At 37.8% G+C, this 24,329-nt stretch overlaps 1 protein-coding gene across 5 annotated transcripts in view; it reads left to right on the top strand.

The window, feature by feature from the left end:
- The first annotated feature begins 11,441 nt into the window (after window positions 1–11,441).
- The window catches only part of LOC118822830 (ankyrin repeat domain-containing protein SOWAHC), a 41,497-nt gene continuing 28,609 nt past the window's right edge, over window positions 11,442–24,329 (top strand). For 3 of the 5 annotated variants that reach the window (XR_005008481.1, XM_036592135.1, XM_036592134.1), the window contains exons 1-3: window positions 11,442–11,753; window positions 18,346–18,407; window positions 20,824–21,078. Coding sequence is in view for 4 of the 5 variants with exons in the window: in XM_036592135.1 (XP_036448028.1) it covers window positions 11,630–11,753; window positions 18,346–18,407; window positions 20,824–21,078 (441 nt within the window). In the remaining variant the exon portion in view is untranslated. Of the gene's footprint in view, window positions 11,754–11,985; window positions 12,276–18,345; window positions 18,408–20,823; window positions 21,079–24,329 lie in introns of those variants that run through there. The other 2 variants (XM_036592136.1, XM_036592137.1) reach the window with 2 other exon arrangements.

The raw sequence follows: 24,329 nt of genomic DNA, 5'->3' as shown, positions 1-24,329 counted from the left end.
ATGTTTAAAGCAGCAGTGATGACTTAATCTGTGTTTATATGTGTGTGGTAGAGCTAATGCAGTCTAGTGCTTGATTGTAGCTCAATAAGGAACAACTAAAACATAAAAAAGCTGGGGTGACATGAAATAACAACAAAGTGTAAGTAAAGATTGCTTGGATTACCATACATGAAGTGGAATGGAAGTGCTTTATGAGTACTTAATGTTACTGACTAGCTTTAAGACTGAAGAACACTGCCGGGTTTTTACAGTGAACAGCTTTAGCATTAGTGGGAAGAGTCTTGATTTTGCTATGGAGCTCCAAAAAACACTGCAGCGTTATCAAGACACAACTGTGGACCTACGATCAGCTCAGTACGCGGTTCAGTTTTAGGATTTAAGGAGAATAGCCTGATCCTAGATCAGCACTTACTAGTAACCACACCTTTGGAGCTCGTACAAAACACTGAACATCTTACAGGATTTGGGTTTAGACTAGGATTTGCCTGATGTCTGACAAAACCTCAGGTTAACATTTGAGTTGTGTTACTAATACTGTTTAAAGGTGTTAAAGCGAAATTCTTCCTGATGATCTACTAAAACCAAATCCTCCTAAATGTACTTTTTGGAAAGTTGCCCAAAATTAATATTGTGCATTACTTGTTTACTTCTATTTTTTGTGTTTGTCATATTTATTAAGCTTGCTTTGTTTTATATATGAAATATGGTTTGTAAATGTATTGTTTATTTCTTGACTGTAATATTTTTGTTATTTTGTAGTCTATTTGTAATTTGTTGTCATTTGTCTGTCAAATTTGCTAGGAGGTTAAAAAAAACTGCTAAGAACCAAAATAATAACTTTGTTCCCAGTCTGGGAATGTTCTTTAAGTGTCTTACAAAATAAAAGACAACTTACAATATGTTCAGCAGTCTGTTTAATGTCTCTGCATTTCAGTATAACATGGACTTCATAACACACTCTGAATAGTGGATTTATAATACACACGTTTGTAGTTTACATTGATGTTACAGTGAAAAGATTCATGAGACGGGCCAAAGACCGAAGCTAGACTTTGCCGTTGTAGGACTCACTATGCAAGTATATATACATATATTCTTTTCAGTGAGTTAAAATAACAAGTAATGGCTCTGTATTGCTCTGCTATCCTTTTTTTAACCACTAGAGGGCATCTTGGAGTTGTGGTGCAGCCTCTGCAAATTAGCCTCAGCATAGGCTGACATGCAGTGCTTTCCCTATTAGGGTATACTGGCTGTATACTTATATACTATATACTTGACTGTCCTTCAGGTTCTGCAGTCAGAAAGGAACTAAAGGTGTAGAGCAGTGGACACACAAATCACCAAGTCTCATGGCCAATTTCAGCTTTTTACAGCCAAATTTAAATAACATGAATTAAATAATGTGCTCCATCAAAAGTATGGGGCAACTGGCTCGGTACCATGAGTCACTTACCTGCCTCACGTTTTTTACGTCATAGTATTGCAACGCAAGGGTTGGATTCTCAGAGCTTTATGGATGTTACTAGCAACAGCTGTCATAACAGCCTTATGACCTTCTGAACCTGGGACCACTCTGTGACCACCTTCCACATGACTCATTCTCAGTAGGTAGATAGATAGATAGATAGATAGATAGATAGATAGATAGATAGATCCCAGAGGGAAACTGCAGTGTTTCAGTAGCAAGACATATAATTGCACATAAACTTACATATGCAGAAAAAGACAGTAGTGACAATAGATGAAGTTCTAAAAATTTGGGGATAATTTTGTTTTTTCAGCAACTGAAATGGATTTCACTGTCCAGTATACTGGAATTAAGAGACCTCAGTTTCACAGATCTCCCAGGCACATTTTTTTGAATATCTAGAGTTTCAAATTTAAGGTATCTTCAAAAGAGCACTAAGAACTGAAAGCTTGACCGAGGTAATGGCGATGGTATAATGGTTGCTAAGCAGTGATTGGTGGAGAAAATGAAACAGACGTTTAGGAAAGACATGGAGAGCATCAGGATTTTGATTGGCTGTAACACTATAACAAAATTATTTATTTATTTTTTTCCCTATCTCGAATTAAAACAGCTGGTCAGATTTTCTCATAATTACTTGTGGTGGCCCCCTAGTGGCCCAGGCCCCTGAGTGCGCGCCTATAAAACCCACTGGATGAACCAGGCCTGACTCTAATACAGATTCATTTATATCCTTGACTTACTACTACTAGACAATTTAATGACTTGGATAACTGGAAACATAAAGGTAAAATGTGTAAAATGAGTGTACTGTCACTGCACAGAGGAGCTAACGATATTAGCCATGAGAAGCAGATGGATTTATTCGTTCACCTTCTCCAGGTAGGAGTGCTGATTAATGGTGTAAGTTACAGATGCGACAGGTAATCGCTGTCCAAAGCCTATGTAAACACACCAAAGTGTTTGCACACCTATTGACCTGTAATAACATCAATAATACTGTGTTATTTAGCTTGAGGGATAGTCAAACATTAGACAGTTGGTGGAGTGTGTAAAATAATATTTGCTGTGTAATATCAACAGTGCCTCCACTTCTAAACACCCTGAAGGGGAAACCTACAATAAATGTCCTTATTTGGTTGATTCTCAGCTCCCACAGTTCCACGGTTTACTACTGACCTGGCCACTTATCAATAGGTCATGAAATAATCAGTGGTTCTGTAATACCTTTACGGGTTGAGTCTAATTCAAAGCATATACTACAGTAGCGCAGAGTTTATTTGCTACAAATGAATTACAGCCTTGATTTTCACTTCGCAGTGTCTTGTGTACTTCATCAGTATTCATTTATAGCCTAAACAATTATGCTGTTTGGTCAGTTTAATAAGTACACATTACCTGCCCCATGGGCTATTTTATCAGAAACACCAACCATATATAGTTGTACACAAAAGTTTGAACACCTACATTTGGCTGATTTTCTAAATGAAAAAAGTTAACACATCCTCTAATACCTCCTCTTCAGAGAACAATCTTATATATGGCATTGTTCTGCAGTGCCATATGTAAGATGGTTCTGCCACCCCCAACACTCGCCTATGACTGTGCACTTGGTTGGATTACAGTTACTGACTGTAGTTTATCTGTTGCCACACAATTTATCAATCACTCTTGACTGTATATATATATGTATATATATATATATATATCACATATTATGTTATTTAGTACACAGTAGAGAATATATTTCATAGCAAAACATTGTTTATTCTGAAAGTGTCCAGTCTTGAGACTGAGGAGGCTGCATAGTATAAGTATTTCTGATAAATGGGCCTTTGAGTGTAGATACAAGGTAAACTGGAAGCTCAGTGTACGACAGCAGGAGGCAGAGTACATTTTGCCAAATATAAACCATAAATGAAATACAGCCTCAAGTACTCAGTGTACCAGAGTCTTTACTTCTCAGTGTCCCATGTGTATTTCACTATGCACACAGACACAGAGAACAGTCTGGTTGAGTATTTTATATGCAGCCTGTGCTTTTCCATTGCAGAGTGAACCCATTAGGTAACAACACTGAAAAGATGATGCACTGAATTTACTTGATTCTTCTTTGCACTGTAGAGTTTTAACTTGCATTTGTGGATGCAGCTATGAACTGTTTTCACAGACAGTGGTTTTCAGAAGTGTTCCTGAGCCCATGCAGTGATTTCCACTACAGAATTGTGTCTGTTCTTAAGGCAGTGCTGCCTGAGGGCCTAAAGATCACAGCCAGCCAATACTGTCCCGTGTCCCTTGCATACAGAGAGTTCTCTGGATTCTCTGAATCTTTTAATGATATTATGTACTGTAGATGGTGAACTCTCCAAGTTCTTTGCTATTTTTTGTTGAGAAATGTTATTTTTGAATTGTTGCACTATTTGCCAGCACAGTCTTTCACAGAGTGGTAAACCACTCCCCATCTTAACTTCTGAAAGACTCTCTCAATCATGTTACTGACCTGTTGCCAATTAATCTAATGAGTTGTGAGATTTTCCACCAGGTGTTTTTTTTAAGCATTACACAACTTTACCGGTCTTTTGTTGCTCATGTCTCAATTTTTTTGGAACGTGTTGTTGCCATCAAATTCAAAATAGGTATATATTTTTCAAAAACCAGTAAAATTTCTCAGTTTCAACATTCGATACGCTGTCTTTGTACTATTTTCAACTGAATATAGGATTTAAATGATTTGAACATCATTGCATTCTGTTTATTTACATTTTGCACAGTTTCCCAACTTTTTTGGAAACGGGATTATACAGGAAACTAGAAATGCAATGATTTTATTTAATGTTACAAATACTGTACTGCACTTAAACCATTTAAACTGGACGAATTATGCTTTCTTTGTAATGACACATGCAGTTGGTCAGGGTTCATTAAGTACTGACAATATCCACGAAAGGCTTGAAAGCATATTGTGACATGATGTTGTTTATCACAATAACAATAAATATCATCACCCCTACTTTCAATAAATCAAGTAAATTCAATACATCACTTTTTCCACTGTATTGAAAAGGATTATATAATTGCTTTTGGACTACAGGTTTCTATACGTATTTATTCTACCTGCATGGTTCAACCTAATTAACCTCTCCTCATTTTCATCTTTGTGAGAATCTCCTTTGCTTGCTTGCCCAGCGGTGCTTGGCAGTCTGCACTGTGAGCGGGTCAAGGTGTATTTACAGGTGATTATATCAGCTAATCGGTGGATTACAGCATGTTGACTCCACACAAGACCTTAATCCTCATGGAAAAGGCAGCGTTCCGGCCTCGCAGGATTTTTCCCCTTTAATCCCATCTCCACTCCCCTGCTCCCACATCTGGCCCCGTGGGACTTACCGATGTAATCCCCCATTTTTGAAACAATTTTATTATGCTTTAACGCTGATACGCTAGACTTTAATTACTAAAATGCAGCTTTCTTCTCCAACCCTAAAGTAATTACACAGCCTGAGTCGATTAGCCGCTCTCGTGCGGCCGTGTGTATGTGTGTGAGTGTGTGTGTGTGGGGGGGAAATTGTTCAGACATGCAGTGGAGATTCAGACATGAACTGCTGTCTCATTTACAAAATGTACTTCTAAAGTACAGTGGCACTTATTAATTGTCATTTTAAGTGAATGGCAAGTTCATTAATAGTTCTAATCTACATGAATTGCAGCTGTTAGATGAAGAGTCCCATAGCAAATAGTCATTTAATCATTACATTTCTTAGTAAATGCTTTCAGAGAAGCTTTATTCATCTAAAAGGATTTTAATCTACCAGATAACAATCTGAATGTTCCTTGTATGGAATTTTTTTGGGGGGGATTATTTTTCCTAAGGCTCTCTAAGTAGCGTGTTTGAGAATGTCAGCATATATCCATAAAAATGAGCATACAGTCAGTGAACAGAGTGACTAAGAGCAGATAAGTATGTTTAGATTTTACATATGAAAGTGTTGATCACAGTTTTGTACATAACAGATACGAAAGGGTCTATATAAAGATTTGAGGCCTATATAAAGTGACTGCGTTCCTTATGGCCTACAATTTCATCAGTAATATTAGGGTAGGGCTAGTTAAATATTCACAAAGTTGCTTGAGCTTGCAAAAATGCAGTCTAATGCAAATGCACATGTTCTAGGACATAGCAATTGCACCAGTTTTGTATTCTTTACCAAAGAAAGTGGAAACATCGTAGACTTTTCAGTTTGTGTAATTGTTGTTCAGCAGACAGCAGGTACCAGAATCTAGGCCCTATGGGCATGGGAGGGTTAAAGCGTCTCTCTGTGACAGATGTCAAAAAGCATCCTGTACAAAAAACCCTGTCTGATTAACACAAAAGGGCACTTTGGCAAATCCAGATTATGGTTGATGCACTTTCGTTTATTAAACATCGCCAATCCCAGCACTCTGTGCCACTGGGGGATTAAAATCAGGTAGACACCATTGTCTGCCTAAACAATCCCCCGCTTTAAGCCCCTGCCCACCATGTCCCTGTGCTGAGACTGCTGGTGGTTGTGGCTATGTGATTTGAGGGGGGGGTTAGCTCTAAAGGCTCGTATTAGAGAGCTTAAAGGCGTGCTACTTTGCCCGTGTCTGTGTTAATCGATGTCCCTTTTAAAAGGCCTAGGTGATTGGATTTAGGTGGCGTTTGGAATGGTGGAGAAAGGGATGAGGGGCAAGTTCAGGAACAGTGAACTAAAGCGTGTTTACAACGCTCCGTTCCGTGAAAAGGCCCTAGTGACAAGCAGCGGCCATATGGAGTGGATCACCATGGGAACAGCTGCCGACTGACCTTGGTGCTGCTGAGCAACAGCTAGCTTTGTTGGGCTCCTCATTGTTTCTGCAGGTTGAGATGGTTCATCGAAAATATCTAGAAGGTGCAGGAACACTGGCAACTTGCCAGTCTCTCATACAAGTGCTCTGCCAGATTTTATGCATGTGGGACATTGCTTTGGCATCCATGGAACCCTTGACACTAGCTTGACACTAGGGTAGACGCTGACCAGTGGAAATACGTACACTGAAAAAAAAAGATGCTTTGAATTGACATGATTCAAAATGTGGTGATCAGTTGCACATGAATATGAGTTGAATATGAATATGAATATGAATTCAGCCACTTTAAGATGCACCCATTGCTGATACAGGTGTTCAACTGGGCACACAAAGCTTGTATAATCTCCATGGCCAATGGAGAACCACGGCGAATAGAATGGGACACTCTAGAGCAGCTGTATCTATAGCAGATGTCTACAAACTTTTGGACATATAGCATATTTTATTAATGTACAACTGATTGACACTTCAGAATCATTAATTCATAACCATTTATTTCCAGTGTAAAAGGTGCAGAATGAAGACGTTCTCTCACCTGACTGGCAACTTGCCAATCTGTTGGACTGTACGTTTGTATGGGTATTGCCTTGTGTGAGAAACCAAACAGATGCTCAGTTAAGCTGACACTAGCTTGAATGTGGTGTAGATGTTGACCATTTTGGCTTATGATTGTAGTGTAGGACATATAAATATTGTCATAAATCAGTATTGATTTGCTGGTAAATGCATACCAGAAATGGACGATGCTGCAAATGTAACACTAGTTAAGACAAGCTCTTTGCACCGTAAACAAGGATTGAACCAAATAGAGACATACTATACTACAAATAAACTATATGTTTAGTTTGTATTTGTTTCTCTCTTTGTCATTGGCAGTAAGAAGGAACTGTTACATGGAGGCCATGTAAAAGCCATGTGTTAGGGCCGCTATATTTGCATTTTTAAAGAGTCTGTACATCCATAAATATGATTTTTAAATGGTTAATGGTGGCTTATTATAGTGTGTTCCTACACTGCCAATTTAACAGTTTCAGTGGACAGTACTTCTCTAAAAAAAAAGTGCTGTCAATCATCTTGTTTTTTTGTACATCTTATATGTGCATTCTTGTATGTGAGATTAAACTCTTACCAGCCTCAAAGTTTTACTACACACTTATATAACCTATGAAATGCTCCATTAGTTTGCTCTGAAGTCCCTGTAGTTAATGAATAATAAGCCTGAAATGTTAAGGCTTGACAAACCCATCGCTGCTGTCAGAACAAAACCTTGTATCCAAAATGCGAAATACAGGGGGTCCCGCACTTAACTTGTTGGACCCCCTGAATGTCTCAAAATCAAAATTCTTGGGTGTATGTGAAAATAAACTTTTTATGATGTTAGGCTGTCCGAGAAACAGAAGCTCAAATGCAAATTCAGGTAAGGGTCATTGTTTAGCTGCTTCACTGCTCACTAGAAATAGTGAGCCTCTGTCTTTGATATTCTTGACTAACCACTGATGCAGAAGTGGTCTGCCTTAGGGTTGCAAACTGGCTCACCCAGTTGGTCCTTCATAGCTTTGCAACTGTAACTATGCCCGGAATACCTCTGAAAAACTTTACAACATGCCATAGCATATTTGCAAATCTAAAAAAATTGCCCAATTGCCCAGGAGATTGGTAGAAAGAGTGAATTGTGACTCATTTGTAAAAAAAGAGGAGGTGTGTAAGATCTCAATTAATGTGTGGAAGACTGCATTACCAAACTAGAAAAGAGCATTTCCAAAAGAGCATTTTGTTGCCACTGCAGCTAACATCAGTGCCGCTATGGTGAGTGAGTTAGTAGCCAGCCAACGTGGGACCCCCTGAATACCTGGGGGAATTTCAATTAAGGTAAAGTCTTACCATAATTTACATTGAAAGTTAGAAATGTATTTTCCTTGTCCGGTAAAGTTACTTTTTTGAAGATATCCAATATACTAAAATATGTTAATAAGAGGATGATGTAGTGACAGCACACCTATGGCTACAGGAGAACACGCAGGCACTAACATAGCTAACTTATTTCCATGATGTTTGGACAGTGCAGTTAGCGGTTAGCTAAGACAGATAAATGATCATCATATTTACAATTAAGACTGCGTCAAATTTGGATTTCTGTTTACTATGGTGTGTATTTAATATGGTGTAGCATGCTGACTAAGCTATGGTGTCTCTACTGTCAAGTGCTAGCAGTAGCTTATCCTGCAAGCTAACAGTTCCACACACTGTTTGAACTTGAACACCCCTGTATTAACTGCAGGGTGCTACCTCATTAGCTACCTCAGCCTTCTCATATCAAATAGCAGCGTTCATCTAGATCTCTTCTTTTATTTTTGATAGACTTATAGACTTTGAACAATAATCTCTGGCCTTAATCATAGATCTTTCTGCTGTTTGATCTGAGTGCCTCTGTCAAGCTTGTAACCTTGCACTATTTAAATCATAATTCTACTTGGCTCTCATTTCTCTCAGTGTTCTTTGTCATGTTCTTCAGGAGATTTTCCATTAATAAACTAGACCTGGATTATAAGAAAGCTGCAATGTCTGTGGTAAGAAAGCATGAATAAAACGGAATTGGATTGAACTGAATCATGAGCCTGTCATAATCAATGTGTAAATGTGGAACAGGCTGTTCATTTCAATTACTTATGTGCATCCAGGGTGTTTTTCATCCCCTGAGACATATGTCCCTACCTACAGTGATTTATCAGTTAAGCAGTCTGAGAAATGAAAGTGACCACAAGGTACGATTTGCGAAAACAACTCACAAGCTTATTGTAATTGTATCAGCGCATAAGAGGCTTACTGTCATTTCAATATTGTCTTTTTTAAAGGGGTTAAAACATATTTCTTAATTAAATGGAAATCTATTAGAAAGGCCACAAAGCGGTGAGTGGGCAGTGCAGGAGGGAACAGAATGCATTTACAGTAATATCCACAATGCGGTGACACAATTAATCTGGTGTAGCATGCTGTGTACGTGATAATACCTATGCTGGATCAGCGGCCCGGATTCCAAAGCAGATGCCGCATTAAGTGACACTTAATAGAGGGTGGCCTACATTTGTTCATTAAAGCAGTAAGCCGTGAGAGGCCATGCGGTACAGTGGTTTTACTGCAGTTTTTTAAAGGCAAGTTTATTGTTTTTATTTAATGCTGACAAAATACAACATAATTAAATACATCAGTGTTCAAAAGGACCTTTATATTTGAACCAGAACTATGCATGTTGTCCTTTTTTTCAGTTAACCAAATTTTATGTTATACTTTATTAATCCTACAAGGGATATTGCCTAACTATGCCCAGTCTGGGAGCAGCACAGCGTCGGCAGCAAAGTAGTGCCACCTGCAGCAGTGGGGGGTTAGAAGCCTTGCCCAACGGTTACATTCAAGAACACTCAGTCAGTCTGGGATTTGAACCCACAACCTTCAGGTTGCTGGCTCACCTCTGCCAACACTGGGCTATCAACCACCCCAAATACCCAACAACCATTAGTATTAAAACCTTACCTTAATGTTTGCCATTTTAACCTTCTATAGATGGTTAACCATGCACTTTTGGAGATGACGTAAACAGAGCGGAAAAGGGAGCAAAGTGCTCTGTGACTCACTGCCATGAGCTCAGTTGACTAACAGAGGAAGCAAACCAAAAAAAGCTCCACAGTATTCATACCATAGTGTTATTAACATGATGTTTACCAGTGATAGGTCTAATTTTGTGCATAATTAAATGGTTAAAATGTAAACATTGTCATTCAGAGTGCTTTGATGTTAAATGCTCTGGTCTCGAAAAACTTCAAGTCAGAATTGTTCACAGTGGTGGTGATAAAAAGTAAATGTCTGAAGAGTTTAATACCTCTAAAAGCTCCCTCACAGAAAGTTATTACATGATATTGTCATAAATATGCTGTCTGACGTCAGAGAATATTGTTTTATGATAGTTCTGAGATAACGTTTTGGCATATTTTTTAAAATCCATTCATGTCAGAGAGGTACATGCAAGTCACTGTAAGGCAAAATAGCCCCCAAAGAAAGCTTATATTTTTGCCATCATCAACATTACATATAAAACTGAAAAGACACGTGTAGGTTTACTGGTGGTTTTGGGTAGTAAATAAAATGGCTATATTTGTGTTGTAGACATTACAACCCCTGGTTCCTATCACCACCACTGTAAAGAAGTTCTGTGACTCTCTAGAATGGAGCATTTCACATCAAACCACTCTGAATGACTTTCTTTACATCTCAGTGACTGAGTTATGCAGATATTTTGACAAATCACAATTTTGACTAACCTTTTTTTCACTCCAGTTGGTTTTAAGCAACAACTTTTAATTCTACTGTGTCATTGTTTACTATATGGAAGCCCATTCCTGCCACCTATACAAATCCAGCACCTATTTTTTTCATTCTTAAGTGAATTACTATGTAATTATTTTGAGATACTAAGTCATTATTCTGAGATACTCTCTCATTATTATGAGATACTAAGTCATTTTTTGAGATACTACCTCATTATTTTGAGATAGTAAGTCATTGTTTTTAGATGCTATCTCATTAATTTGAAATGCTATGCCATTATTTTGAGATGCTATTTTGTTAATTTGAGAAGCTGTCATTATTTTGAGATGCTAAGTCACTATTTTGAGATGCTAACTCATTAATGTGAAATGCTATGTCATTATTTTGAGATGCTAAGTCATTACTTTGAGATGCTATCTCGTTAATTTGAGATGCTTAGTCATTATTTTGAGATACTATGTCGTTAATTCGAGATGCTATCTCATTATTTTCAGATACTAAGTCATTATTTTTAGATGCTATCTTGTTAATTTGAGATTCTAAGTCATTATTTTGAGATACTATGTCGTTAATTCGAGATGCTATGTCATTATTTTGAGAAGCTTCACTTAATAACCAAAAAAAAAGATAATTAAGTGCTGGATTCTAGGCTTCCAGAGCACACAATATTACTAAAACATAATAAGTTACAAATGGCTTGTACCCCTTAGCGAGACACCCTCTCCTGTTCAGTGATGTCCATCCAGCTCAGTACAAGCCTTAAAGGGTTAAACTGTAGGAGGATCTCTTTGCCGGATTGGGTGGAGTGAACTTGGACAAGCTAGTGGACTTTTTTGCTTTTTGTAATTACCCAGATATCCAGCGGCTCGACAAAGGCGCGTTACAGCATCTCAAAGGAAAATCCTTCTTATGTACTTACTGACAGACTGCGCTCAGTTTAGCGACCTTTACCCATGCAGCCGTCTGTAAGACATGGGGGATGTGAGTGAGACGTCTTTGCTGGACTACATCTGTTCCTCTGGAGGAAAAGTCAAAAACTCAGACTTATTGAAAACGTATAAGCAGTTTATAAGCCATAGCGATTTGCAACTGCGTGGTGAGTAGCACACAGCCGAATATCCGCTGTTTCATCTTCATCGATTAGCACAGCGATGCTCACAGCGTCTCTCTTCTGCTAGCTCACCGCTCCGTCATTAAATCTTTAAACCTTTCTCCAAAGTGTCTCCATACCTCTGCCTTCAGTGTTCACTCATATTTTAACCTGCTGTTCATTCTCCTCGCTACTGTCCGCTTTTGTGTGTCCTCTTACTAAAGCTTCGAGGCTCTGAGGAAAAGCCTCAGAACTGAATGGAGGCTAGCAAACATCTGCTTTACATTAAAGTCTGAGTAAACAGATGCAGTTACATGAGGAGGAATAGAGTGTAATTTCCGTTGGGCTTCGTGTCGGACCCACTCTGGGCTCTTCATACACGACTGCTAAAGCACAAAACGTTCATTGGCATCAGACTGAAAGTGTTGACTGAGCTGTGAACACGATTCAGATGATTCAGTCACAACACGTCTCAGCAGCTTGTCCTCCTCAGTGAATTTTCCCATGACCTGCACTCAGAGGTGGACAGTAAGTTACCTTTAGCTCGAAGTCCCATTTTGACTTGTTTGACTTCTCAATTGATGACACTTTTACTTATATTTCAGGTACATTGTGAGGAAATGACTCTTATTTCTCCTCAGTTCCATTTTAACTGTTAACATTCATTCACTACATTTGTTAGATTTCTTTCTGTACTAATGTTCTATTACAGTTCTCTAAAGAACCAAGGAACTCAGTACTTGAGGAGCTGGGACATGTTTTATTTGTAACTCGAGGGTTTTTTAGCAACAACTTTTACTTCTACTTAATTATTTCACTGAACAAACCAACACAATATTAAAGGGGAATTCCACCCCTTTTTAAATTTTACATAATTCTGTCGTTGCAATGTAGACAAAGTCATTCAGAGTGGTTTGGTGTGAAACGGTTCATTTGTAGAGAAACTTGCAGACTCTGACGTCTTTACAGTGGTGGTGATAGGAACCAGGGGTTGCCCTGTCTACAACACAAATATAGCCATTTTATTTACTATCCAAAACAATTAGTGTACCTATGTGCGTCTTCTTCGTTATATGTAATGTTGATGACGGTAAAATAGTGAAAATGTGAAAAAAATAAGTTTTCTTTGGGGACTGTTTTGCCTGTAACACCCTGTATGTACTCCTCTGCCATGAATGGATTAGAATAAATGGATTAACAAGACATTTTAGGCCAAAACTTTAGCAAAAATCTATCATAAAACAATGTCTCAGGTGACATGCAGCATATTCAGAATCATTTTGTGTGCTTTCTGCTTTTAGAGGCATTGAACTCGCCAGATGTCTGGTTCCTATCACCACCACTGTGAACAATTTTGGCTCAGCAAGTTTCTCTAGAATGAAGCATTTCACACCAAATGACTCTGAATGACTTTGTTTACATTTTAACCATTTAATCATGTAGGAATATTGACAATTTTTCAATGTTCTCCTTTTTTTTTTTTTCAAAATTCTCCTTTAAGAATGACATAGATAATTTTGACCCCTCACTATTGGTGACAGGACAGCTATACTTTTGCTTTTGCCGTCACACGCTTCAGTTCTCATGCTAGTAGATTGTGGATGTACTAAGAAGTTTTTTGGTGTTTTTGGGAGCTATTTTTTACTTGTACTTGCGTATTTTTACTTAAAAATTTTGCTTCAAGCTACACTTCAGTCTAAGCCAGAGTTGTCTGCCTTCGCTACGTCCGGCAATGTTTGATGAGTGTTAGAGCAGAGGAATCACACTGTGATGAACTCCAGCCCTCCAGCGCCATTCTTGACCTGTGGTCATTTGGCTCAATGATTTGTCTGCCCAGGTTAAATATTACATTACATGTATTACTGGTTAGATTCAAACTAGCAGTTTTAAATGCAATAATTTGGCCAAAAGTGGCCATACGGTCTACCGTGAAGTAGGCCAAATCATTAAATATGTGAATTTAAACCACCTAACATGTAATTCAATTAATGCATGATGAAGCATGTCTTTAATATATGTTACCGGGCCAAAATGTACGATTATCTGTAATGACTTTGCTCACTCCAGATGCCCATGTACAGTTGTGTGCAGAGGTTCTGAAAGCTGCTTACATCTGGCACCATCTGACACTGCTGTCCAATTATCGTAATTATTTCCAAACATTCCCAAATCTACCAGAATAGCATGTGCTCTGTGCCTCGATCATGTGGCAGCGGCTCTAGATTCTAGAATGACAGCAGAGTCTAGATTTAGACTAGCTGTTTGTTTTATGAACTGGTTGCTAGAAGACTTTGGGCAGTTGCTATTTTCACTGTGGGAATGTGCTGACATTAAAGTCTCAGGTCTCTATGAGCACATTGAGTACAGGCTAATGAATAACCCTCAAAAACATGAGCTGTGTGTTCCTTTTGCCACCAGCTCAGGAATTCTGCTTCCCCGGCTGGTTAAATGGTCACTTCCTGTTGGGTTTCCTGTTGTTGTGGCTGCTATGTGCATAACTGTCTACCTCACAGTATCTCTTTCCCCTGGCAGGAACCGGAAAGGTTTTAATTGTCCTGAGCATGTGCTGTATTTAAACACTGGCCACTAAAGTCTAAAGCACTTACAACCCAGAAGTGCCTTGCCGCCACTGGTACGACCTGATACTGACTCCTCGGCAGCTGTGGTTCTTTTTTTTCTGTTTGTTTTGCAAGTCATAGGCAGGCTTTAGAGATTGTCGTCTGGACAACATATCTGAGAAAACACTGGTTGTGGGGACTGGAAATTGTAGAGTTAATGGCAGGTTTTCTAAGTAGGAAACCTTATTAAGCTTAAGAAATGAGAGGAAGAGCAGCTTTTAGATTTCATACTGTACATAGTGATTGGTGTTATGACTTAATTTTCCAAATATATCATAGTATCACAGTATTAGATGATATTTAAGGTTGCTAAAAGAATGTTTTATAAACCGGACATAACATTTTAATTGGCCTGTTCTGTCCTGCGCCTTATCCAGTGAGCAGTATTAGAAGCAATACTAGACAGAATCCATTTTCCAGAAAGAAAACTTACTTTAGGAATTTCAAACTGTTGTTTCACAACAACTTGAAGCACTCAGCTAATTACATACTTTGTAGTTAAGTTTTTGTTTTGTAACATACACAGACGATATATCACCCAACACTACATGTGAACTGGCTTTGTTGATAGGAATTAGGGACCGTTTAGTATAAATTCTTTGCCATAGGGAAAGCCTGTTGAAGCAGAAGAGCAAAAACATTCAAAAAGGACAGTCTTCACCCCAACATATCGTTTCCTAATCGTTATCATTATAGTGGCACTTACAGTACTGGTATTGCAGAAGGCTACTATATTCAAATGAGCCCTCTAACTAATCACACTGTTCTTATTGTGTACTGTAAGCATCTTGCCCAGAGTATTTTTTAGGTGTTTTCATAAATAAAGATTTACTTAATCCAACAGAAAAGTATCTACTTCACAATAATGCAGGCCGGTCTTTAACCACATTGCATTATTGGAATCTGAAGAAATGTAATCGCGGTACTTGTATTTTATCCGTGTGGTGCAGACCTGATATGAAATCACATTTTTTCAAGCCCTTATATTTTGTAATGCGTTTTTGGAGCCGCTCCTCATTTGGGGGTAATGAAGTATAGAGCTGCAAGCCCCCACTGATCAGGAATTCTAAACAGTCCCTGCACATTCTTCTGACCGAGCCTGAGGTTAAGACCTGTTTGCTTATCTTATTGTCTTAAACAGCTTAGAGACACAAACAATCCACGAAGAAGCAAGAGAGAGGTCAAAGTACTGTTTCTGTGATTCGTTTAGACGAGATTAACTCTCCAGTGTAAATCTCTGACTGAAACAAGTTGATTTAATTATGACTCATTTGTAATCAATGCATTCAGTGCATCATGAAATTTCAAATCAGGATTATTTTTAAAAATATGCTGAATGCTATTTACACAGCAGTGGAAAACAGACAGTATTAACGATACACCAAGCTTTTAAAATCTTCTTTTGTTGTTTGAAAATAGGCCTAAAAATGAGGGTGTTGTTTAATATTTCAAAATCCATTAAAACATTCAGAAATTCGTGCAATTCAGTGGCTGTATCAGATGCATTTTTATACCTTTAACTTAGTAGTTACCATAGTGACCTTAGTTAATCCCTATTTACTACTTGTTTGTATTTTGTTGACCTTTGTTTCGATTTCCATTTGGGTTTTCAATACAGATGCACGATGAAAATGAAATTTTATTGGTATTGGCAGAATTGTTATAGTGTTATTAAATATTTATCATGTTTGTCACATTTATTGCACACTAGAAGAGCAGAATGTTTAAGCGATGCTGGGCTAGTTTGATAAATTGCCTTGTTGTCATTTTATTGCAGCTGTAACCCTCCACACGTTTTTGTAGGTTTTTGCATAATTTAAAAAACTGCTCTTACCTTTTGGATTGTGTTAAAATTTCAAGATGAACGAACCAATAGAAATTGTCCAACATTACTCTGAAAAAAATCTTGTTACATTAACTTCTGTTGTAACTGAAGATTTGTTTTTCCTTCACCTGTAAGTTACACTTTTGGAGATGCCACTTTTTGACAGCGACAAAATGTTGTCTTCATAATTCTAATCCAGGTGGATTTAGTCCCAATTTCTACATTTTTATACAATGTTTGTGTATTGAAATTGACATCAGCGTTGGCAGAGTGAAAAATATTGGATATCTGCTTTGGCCCACAATTCCCATCTCAATGCATTCCTAATTTCCAACAAATGTGCGTTTGTGGCTAGCGCTCTGATTGATATTGATATTTCAAAAATTCCACATTTGTGCAGCTCTCGTCAAATTTGTAAAAACTTGACAAATGTGTTTGTGGATTTGTTTTGCTTGTTACCAAGCAAAGTGACACATATGCAATGTCCAAGCAGGAAAGGGTGTTCCTGCACACTTTCACCTACAGCACGTTTAACTTCATCCAACAGCATTGGCAGGCACACAAAATGGGAAAGCTTGAATAAGGGCACTTTTAGGAGAGAGTAGGTACAAATTGAAGTGAGCAGATGCATCTTAACCCTTAGAAGTTGCAGAACAACATAAAACATGTTGTAATTTGCTGTTTCCCACTTGTAGCTCATCAGAACAAGCAATGAAATTCTGTGCAAAGTGCAGATTCAAAGTGTTTGTAAGGAAATATGATTTGGATTTGTTAAGTTATTGTACAGTCTTGTTTTTGCAGAAAGAAAATAAACCCTTACACACCCACACCCATACTTAACAAAGAGAAAAAAGTCTTGATACAGAACGTAAATGGAACATATTTGTAGTAGTGGGCTGTATGTCCAAAACTGTATATCCCAGCATATTTGAAATTTCTGATGGTACTTACAATGAAACCCTTTTAGATGCATAAGTAAACCTATTTTTATTGATTGACAGTGGCTAATTATTCTAGCATGTCCCTTCACTTTTTAATAAGACAACCAAAATAAATAAGAAATATTTTTATTGTGCAAAATATGCAAAAAAAACACTATACAGTATTTAGATAAGTCAATATTGCTTTCTGTCAAAAATGGAGATGAATACTGAGTCACGTCTGAATTCCTACAAAGCGGAAGCTGGCTTTTTATTTGGCAGCTTTTTGTTTGAATTTTCCATTCCACCTTAAATGGAGCAGCAGTTACATTCCAGCTCCTGTACAGATGTCTAAATGTAACTGCTGCACCATTTAAGATGGAAGGAGAAATTAGAATAAGAAGACAGCCTTAGCTTTGTCGAATTCCTTCAGCTTTATCAAAAATCATTTGTGTCACCCGTGTGTTCCGTAGTGCCTCCCGCTGTCAGATGCTGCTGGAATTTGGAAAATATTACAGTCATTGACGATATCTGAACCAGCTGGTCTACAGCTTGTTGCGCAGACAAGGCCGGGAGACCGCAATACCTCTTGATGCATCTGACCGAGTCAGGCAGCTCCTCAGCAAGGTCTGGTTTCCATGTCAGGCTAAAGCTCAATGTAACCCCAAAGGACTGGCAATTCCTTGATATCGGCTGCCTCAAAAACAAAGTGGACTACTTCAGATGTAACGGGCTAGACGGCGGGGGGTGATCGAGTGTCTACTGCGTTTCATTTTCATTTGAAATGTGACTGAAACATACCTGGCTTAGCCACCCAGCTAAACGGGATAGCGTTAGCATGGTTTGCACTTTTTGTATGTTGTGTTATCTGGGCTTATTTGTGGCATTCCTGTGTAATGGTTCCAGTATGCTGGATGAACCGGTACACTATTACCGCCCACTGTCAGGTAAATGTAACTGAGTAATTTATTGTGTAATTACATATGTAATCACATAATTACACTTCAATATAGTACAGCAAATAATAACTCTTGACTTCCAAGGCTCATTCATGGCCATTTAACATCTTTCTTTTCAAAGTATCGCGCGCATGCAGTACTGGCAGTACACTCAAGAATCTATTTTTCGTGTTTGGTTTTTGGTTTTGTGTTCTTTCTCAGTGACCCTAGAGAATGACATTTTAAGATTACAGAAAAATGTGCTTCTTACTCTGCCAACTTTGTGTCTATTTCCAGCAAAATACAGGGAGGAGTTCAAGCTCATCATCGACAGGATAGCTGTGTGTAAATCTGAGAATGTGAGTGAGACATTTCTTATCCACACTTCATAATTTTGCCATATAAAGCCCATCAGTGCCCTCAGTGCCATTATCAGAGTGTTATTCTTGGATTATTACTGAGGTATGATAAGATTATATTGTTTCCCCCTTGCTAGTCATTGTGAACCAAATCTGTTTCACCTGATGAGCTCATTATAGTACCTGTGACTGGGGCTTGCTTTATGCTGGTTAACTGTTTATGAAACTGTCATCACTGTCTTGCATAATGAATAAATAATTCCTAACATAAGCAATTTGTCAGGCTCCATGTATATTTGTGCAAACGTCCATGAACATGTCAAAGCTTACTGTAATTCTTTCATACCTTTATTAGTCAAAAGCTGTGCTCCTCTTAAATGTTGGTCAATAGCAGTTCATCTGAACCACTTAAACCCTATGGGGTCCATTTCTTGCTTTCTTGCGTCCAACTTGCTCTCATAACTACATAACTTCTAGTTTTGTGGCAGTTATTAGTTTGATGATATGTTATTCTGATAAATCACTTCATGATACAATTTTCTGAGGAAATTGTGGGTATTGCTAGTACTTCTAGGACACTCAATAACATGTAAACCAATTATAGAGAGACTGTAAACAGTACAAACAAATGTATAGCAAATGCAACACACAATGCTGTGTAAAGGTCAAAGACCAGAGGCCATTAAGTACCTACTTTAGTAAGTTAGTCATTCATTTTTCAGGAGATATTTCTGAAGAGATCAAAGGAAAAATATGTGGAAAAAACAGGAGTTTCCAAAACTGGAGGAAATTAGTAATAGACACAGAGAAAATGGAACTCCTAACAACTATGCAAGACCTGGTAGTCCGGCACAACTGTCTCTGTCCAGATAAACAGCACTTTTATCTTTGAAAGAGAGGAGAAAATCAAGCTCCATTGTTGCTTTAGATCCATCCTCCCATTATCTGAAGAAGAACTATGGGTCTGAAAGGATGTGCAGCTGTCAAGAAGCCATTACTGAGAAAAGGAAACAATAGACCTTCTATGAAATTTTCTCTTAAATGTACTTTCTACTTATTTACCTGATGTTGAAAAATGAGTAACCTGTGCTTGATACTTGGTGGCTGTTTTCAAAAGGATATTAAATAAATGAAGGGTGATCTCTGACTTTTGCACAGTATTGTAGCTGATTGAACATCAGCCCATTATGCCATTATCCTTTTTGGTTCATTTGCTTTTATCAATTGTTGTATTTTTCCTTTAATTCATTCTTAAATAGTTTATTTTGCTAATGTACTTTACTTTTGAACTGTTGTCAAGGAAATCAGATTTCATTTTTGATGCGCTAAATTTGATCAGTTGTGGGCCATTTCATTTCAAAACCGGAAAAGCAGTATTGTCTGCAAACTAGTTTGACTGTATCGATGAACCGCATTTAAGTACAAACCCAATTCCAAAAAGGTTGGGACAGTTTGTGAAAAGCAAATAAAAAGACAACAGTTGTATTTTATCAACTTGTTTTATGTAAATATGGGCTGCAACTGTTGGCAGTAGAAACTGTCTGTCACTGCATTCACAAGTGCAAGTTAAGACTTTGCACAGTGAAAATTATATATCAACAACATCCAGAAACACTTCTCTGGGCTTGAGCTCATCTGAAATGGACTGATACACAGTGGAAAGGTGTGTTGTGGTCTGATGTGTCAACCTTTCAGATTGTTTATGGAAATAATGGATGTTGTGCTTTCTGGGAAAGAGTTTTAAGGAACCATCCAGACTGTTATCAGCATTAAGTTCAAAATCCAGGGTCTGACATGATACGGGGCTGTATTAGTGGGTGACTTGCACATCTGTGGAGACACCATTAAGACTGAAAGATATCTACATATTATGAAACAACAAATGCTGCCTTTTAGACAACGTCTTTTTCAGGGACGTCCATGCTTATTTCGACATGACAGAGGCAAAAAAACATGGCTGTGCCATCAGAGAGTGCCGACACTAGACTGGCCTTCCTGCGGTCCAGACTTGCTTCCTATTTAAAATGTGTGGCACGTTATGAAAAATATGTGCAAAAACAAAGAAGGCCCCGTACGGTTGCGCAGCTGAAGAGTTGTATGACTGAAGAATGGCAAGAAAATACTTTCAAAACTGAAAAAGACTGTGTCTTAGGTCCCCAAATATTAAGTGTTGCAGGCATCATTTTTGGAGTAACCATATATTTACAAAATCAATGAAGTTTATAAGGCAAAACATTTGTGTTTTCGCACTGCTTTCCTAACGGGTCAAAAATAATATATTAATCACTGCCTTCTGTTTTTATTAGCATTTCACATACTGTCGCAGCTTTTTAGGAATTGCGTTTGTAACATGTGACTGTATTTAGTCCCAGTTTATATATTTTTACTGACTTTTTCTCCTGTGTGTACCTCGCAGGGGGAGAAGTATCTTATCCTGAAGAAGAAGTACAAACATTTGATGCAGGAGCGTGAATGCGCAGCTGGAGCTCAAGTAAACACAGGAGGGAAGTCTAACAGCAGCTCACACTCAGAGCACCAGAGCTCAGCTTTAGAGCAGCAGCCAAGCCCAAGTCTGATGGAGGTGGGGGAAAGGAGGAAGGCAGCGCAGGTCTCATGGTGTGGGCCCACCATTACAGTCACTGAAGCCCAAGAACAAGAGCATACAGAAGATGTAAGTAAGCAACTTCCACTCCCACCTTTCCAGTGTTATGAGCCTAACCCTAAATATAAAAAAATAAAATGTGGCACAAATGTAAAAGAATATTTTTCCATAAAACAAGACTGTACACACAAAAACAACGTTGCATAAAATTCTAATTAGACATGAAGTCTTTAATTCTGCTTACAAAGACAAATGTGGCATTAAAGGTTTAGAATCCACATTTTCAACAAATCATCCTCTTGTTTCAGTAATCTACGAGTGAAAAGTAATTCATACAAACTTTTCTCCTGTTTTTGTTGTTGCCAGCGATAGCTGTCACCTCTAAGGGTCAGACAGTTAAATGACCTCTCTGCTTTAGGCCACCACCTGGTGAAGCTAACCATGTAGCTCAGTGGCATGGCTTAACATTTCTATCTATGTCTACAAAAAAGATCTGTGTTAATAGTATAAGAAACTGTAAGACTTCTTTAGTGCTGTATAATACTTCTATAATGATGTACATTTCCACCTCCAGTAGTATTCCTGTAGTCCTGTCTTAATGTGATTACAATACATATGGAGTATCTTGTAGAAAACTGTAGAATAGTAATATTAATTGTATAAATTTATTACCAGATTTACTGTTTAACCTTTTTGAACCAAGCGTCTCTCCAGTGATCAGGCCTTGATGATATGGTGAGAGCCCCCTTAACTCTTTTAAATCTTCTGTTAGAAGAGTTACCACAAATTGTTTGTTTTTAAGTGATATGTGATAAGTCATGCTTAATATAACATGAACGATCAAGGAAGAAAAAAAATTTTGATTTCAGGTTGGCTTTAAGATTCTTATGGGAATTCTGAAGAAATCCCTGTAGTATATGTGGAGTATATGAAGAGTTTCATTCCAAAATGTAAATGTGTAAATGTGTTGGAGACAAATGAATTCAAAATGGGCTCTTTTTAGTTTCCACATGTGGACTGTAAATTTTAACAATGTTTACATAATACATTATGCTCCTTTATTTTAAAAAGACAAGGTAAATTAGTTTTTGCATGATATGGCATGAGATGACTTGTGATTACATTCCCATGTGACTTCACAAAAGCTCAGAGCACATTGATATGTGCTTCATTCTCTAGTTGCTCATATTCCTTTTCTGGAGTATGCTCTCAAGTATATTCATGAGGAATTGACTGTATTGCCTCACAACTATGCGGTTGTAGCCAGTAACCGAAGTGGAACGACTCCTATGACTCTTGCAATAGTGCACACTCTTGAAAAGTTCCAGAAGCTGAGCGTATCCTGTTTGGTCTGAGTGACGTCAGCTGGAGCGGAGGAGCAGCCAGTGATAAGAGAGCCTCTGTCTCCCAGATAGGCCTTTTGCAGTTATTTTATCTTTTTTTGGTGGAGTGGAAAAAATGTTACAGTGGTTATTTATCTTTATAAATAGCCCAAGTCAGTGTTGTTTGCCCCTAGTACTGGAGGGCACAATTTAGTGTTGTTCTCTTCTCCAACACATCTGATTCAACTCTACAGCTAATTTTTAATGCTTCTCTACAGCTCTCTTCTCTACAGCTCTCTACACTCTACAGCTAAATATCAGGTGCTGGAGCAGAGAGCAGCATTAAACTGCACAGTGCTGCACTGTCCAGAAGAAAAGAACACTAACAAAGTGTTAACTCTCCTAGTACCCCCAGACCATACAAGCCTTTAAAGGGGAATTCTACTGATTTTTCAAAATTTCTGGATAATTAAATGGTTAAGATGTAAACAGCGCCATTCAGAGCGATTTGGTCAAATGCTCTGTTCTAGAGTAACTTACTGAGTCAGAATTTTTGATAGTGGTGGTGACAGGAACCAGACGTCTGAAGAGTTTCTAAAAGCTCCCTCACAGACAGTTTTACACAAAATGGTTAGGGATACACTGCCTCGAGAAAGCCTAAAACTATTTTAATACATTAAAATTTTTGGCAAAGAGTTACGTGCAGGGCATTATGTAGCAAAATACTCCCCATTTTTTCAGCTTTTGCACTATTTTACCATCAGTGACATTACATATATAACCTCAGAAGACACGTTTGGGTTTACTGGTGGTTTTGGATAGTAAATAAAATGGCTATATTTGCATTCTAGATATCACAACCCCTGGTTCCTGTGAGCACCATTATAAAGAAGTCGGTAAGTTTCTCTACAGTGAACCTTTCACATCAGACCATTCTGAATAACTTAACATCTCAGTCACTGAATTATGCATAAAGTTTGAAAAATTGGTGAAAGAACAAAGTTTCATTTATCAGAAAACGTTGTTGGTACTAGAAAAAAATGTATAAAGTGAAATTCATTGTAAATAAAGAAAAATAGGATTATATGCTAAAACTGTTTGGAATGAAATCAATTTAGCATTATTTACATCATAAAATAAACCTACTCTCATACACAGGAGGGGAATTTGCCAAACATCTAAAAAAGTACAAAAAAGCTTCTGAATATCTGTTTCCTATCGCTGTAAATGCCACAAACTGGTTTTGCCCACTGAAAGCATCATTACGTTGTGGTCACTTCGAAGAATATAGAAGTCATTGAACTGTCTATTAAGTCACCGTTATCATCAGTAGTTTGATATCAATTATTTCTTCCTCATAGCTCATTGAAACCACAAATTCAGTTGAAAGTGAGGATTCTACACTTTTAATTGATGCCAGATTTGTCGTTCCTGCAAGTAGCGGAGGAGATATTTTATTAAGATTTCGGCAGTTACTACTGTGTGTACAGTCCTGCTTTACAGAAACAAAAAGCATCTTTTACCTTTTTGCCATGGTTTTGTAATTTCTTAACATCAGCGCAAACAAAAAAGTCTGAAGTGCAGACTCTGATCTGTATATACAGAATGTAAATATAACGTCAGTGTAATTCATTACTTAAATAAATTTTAGCTGCATGCTAAAGTTTGAGCTCCTCTGGTCAAATTAAGTTTTTTTTCTTTATCTAAGTGAAAATAAGTACAGATCCTCTACACGCTGTGAGAAAAAAGGTACTGTGCAGGTACATTTTTCATTCCTCAAGGTACAAACAACGTAAATGTGCCCTCAAAGGTATAATGAAGTTTTAGCCAACCGTGTAGCTTAAATATGTTTTTCCCAGGGAAAAGGTACGTATTTGTACCTTTTCATAACCCACTGTTTTGAAACAGAACAGTAAAATAAAAAGCCTGGAGATAACGCTGGGTGTGTGGAGTCAATACGACTTACCAAAATATAATTTCAGTGGAATTTGGTACAAT

Source organism: Colossoma macropomum, unplaced genomic scaffold (genome assembly GCF_904425465.1).
Source record: "Colossoma macropomum unplaced genomic scaffold, Colossoma_macropomum, whole genome shotgun sequence".
Classification (NCBI taxonomy): Eukaryota; Metazoa; Chordata; class Actinopteri; order Characiformes; family Serrasalmidae; genus Colossoma; species Colossoma macropomum.
Note: the sequence above shows the minus strand (reverse complement) of the source record. Positions and strands in the feature narration are given on the sequence as shown.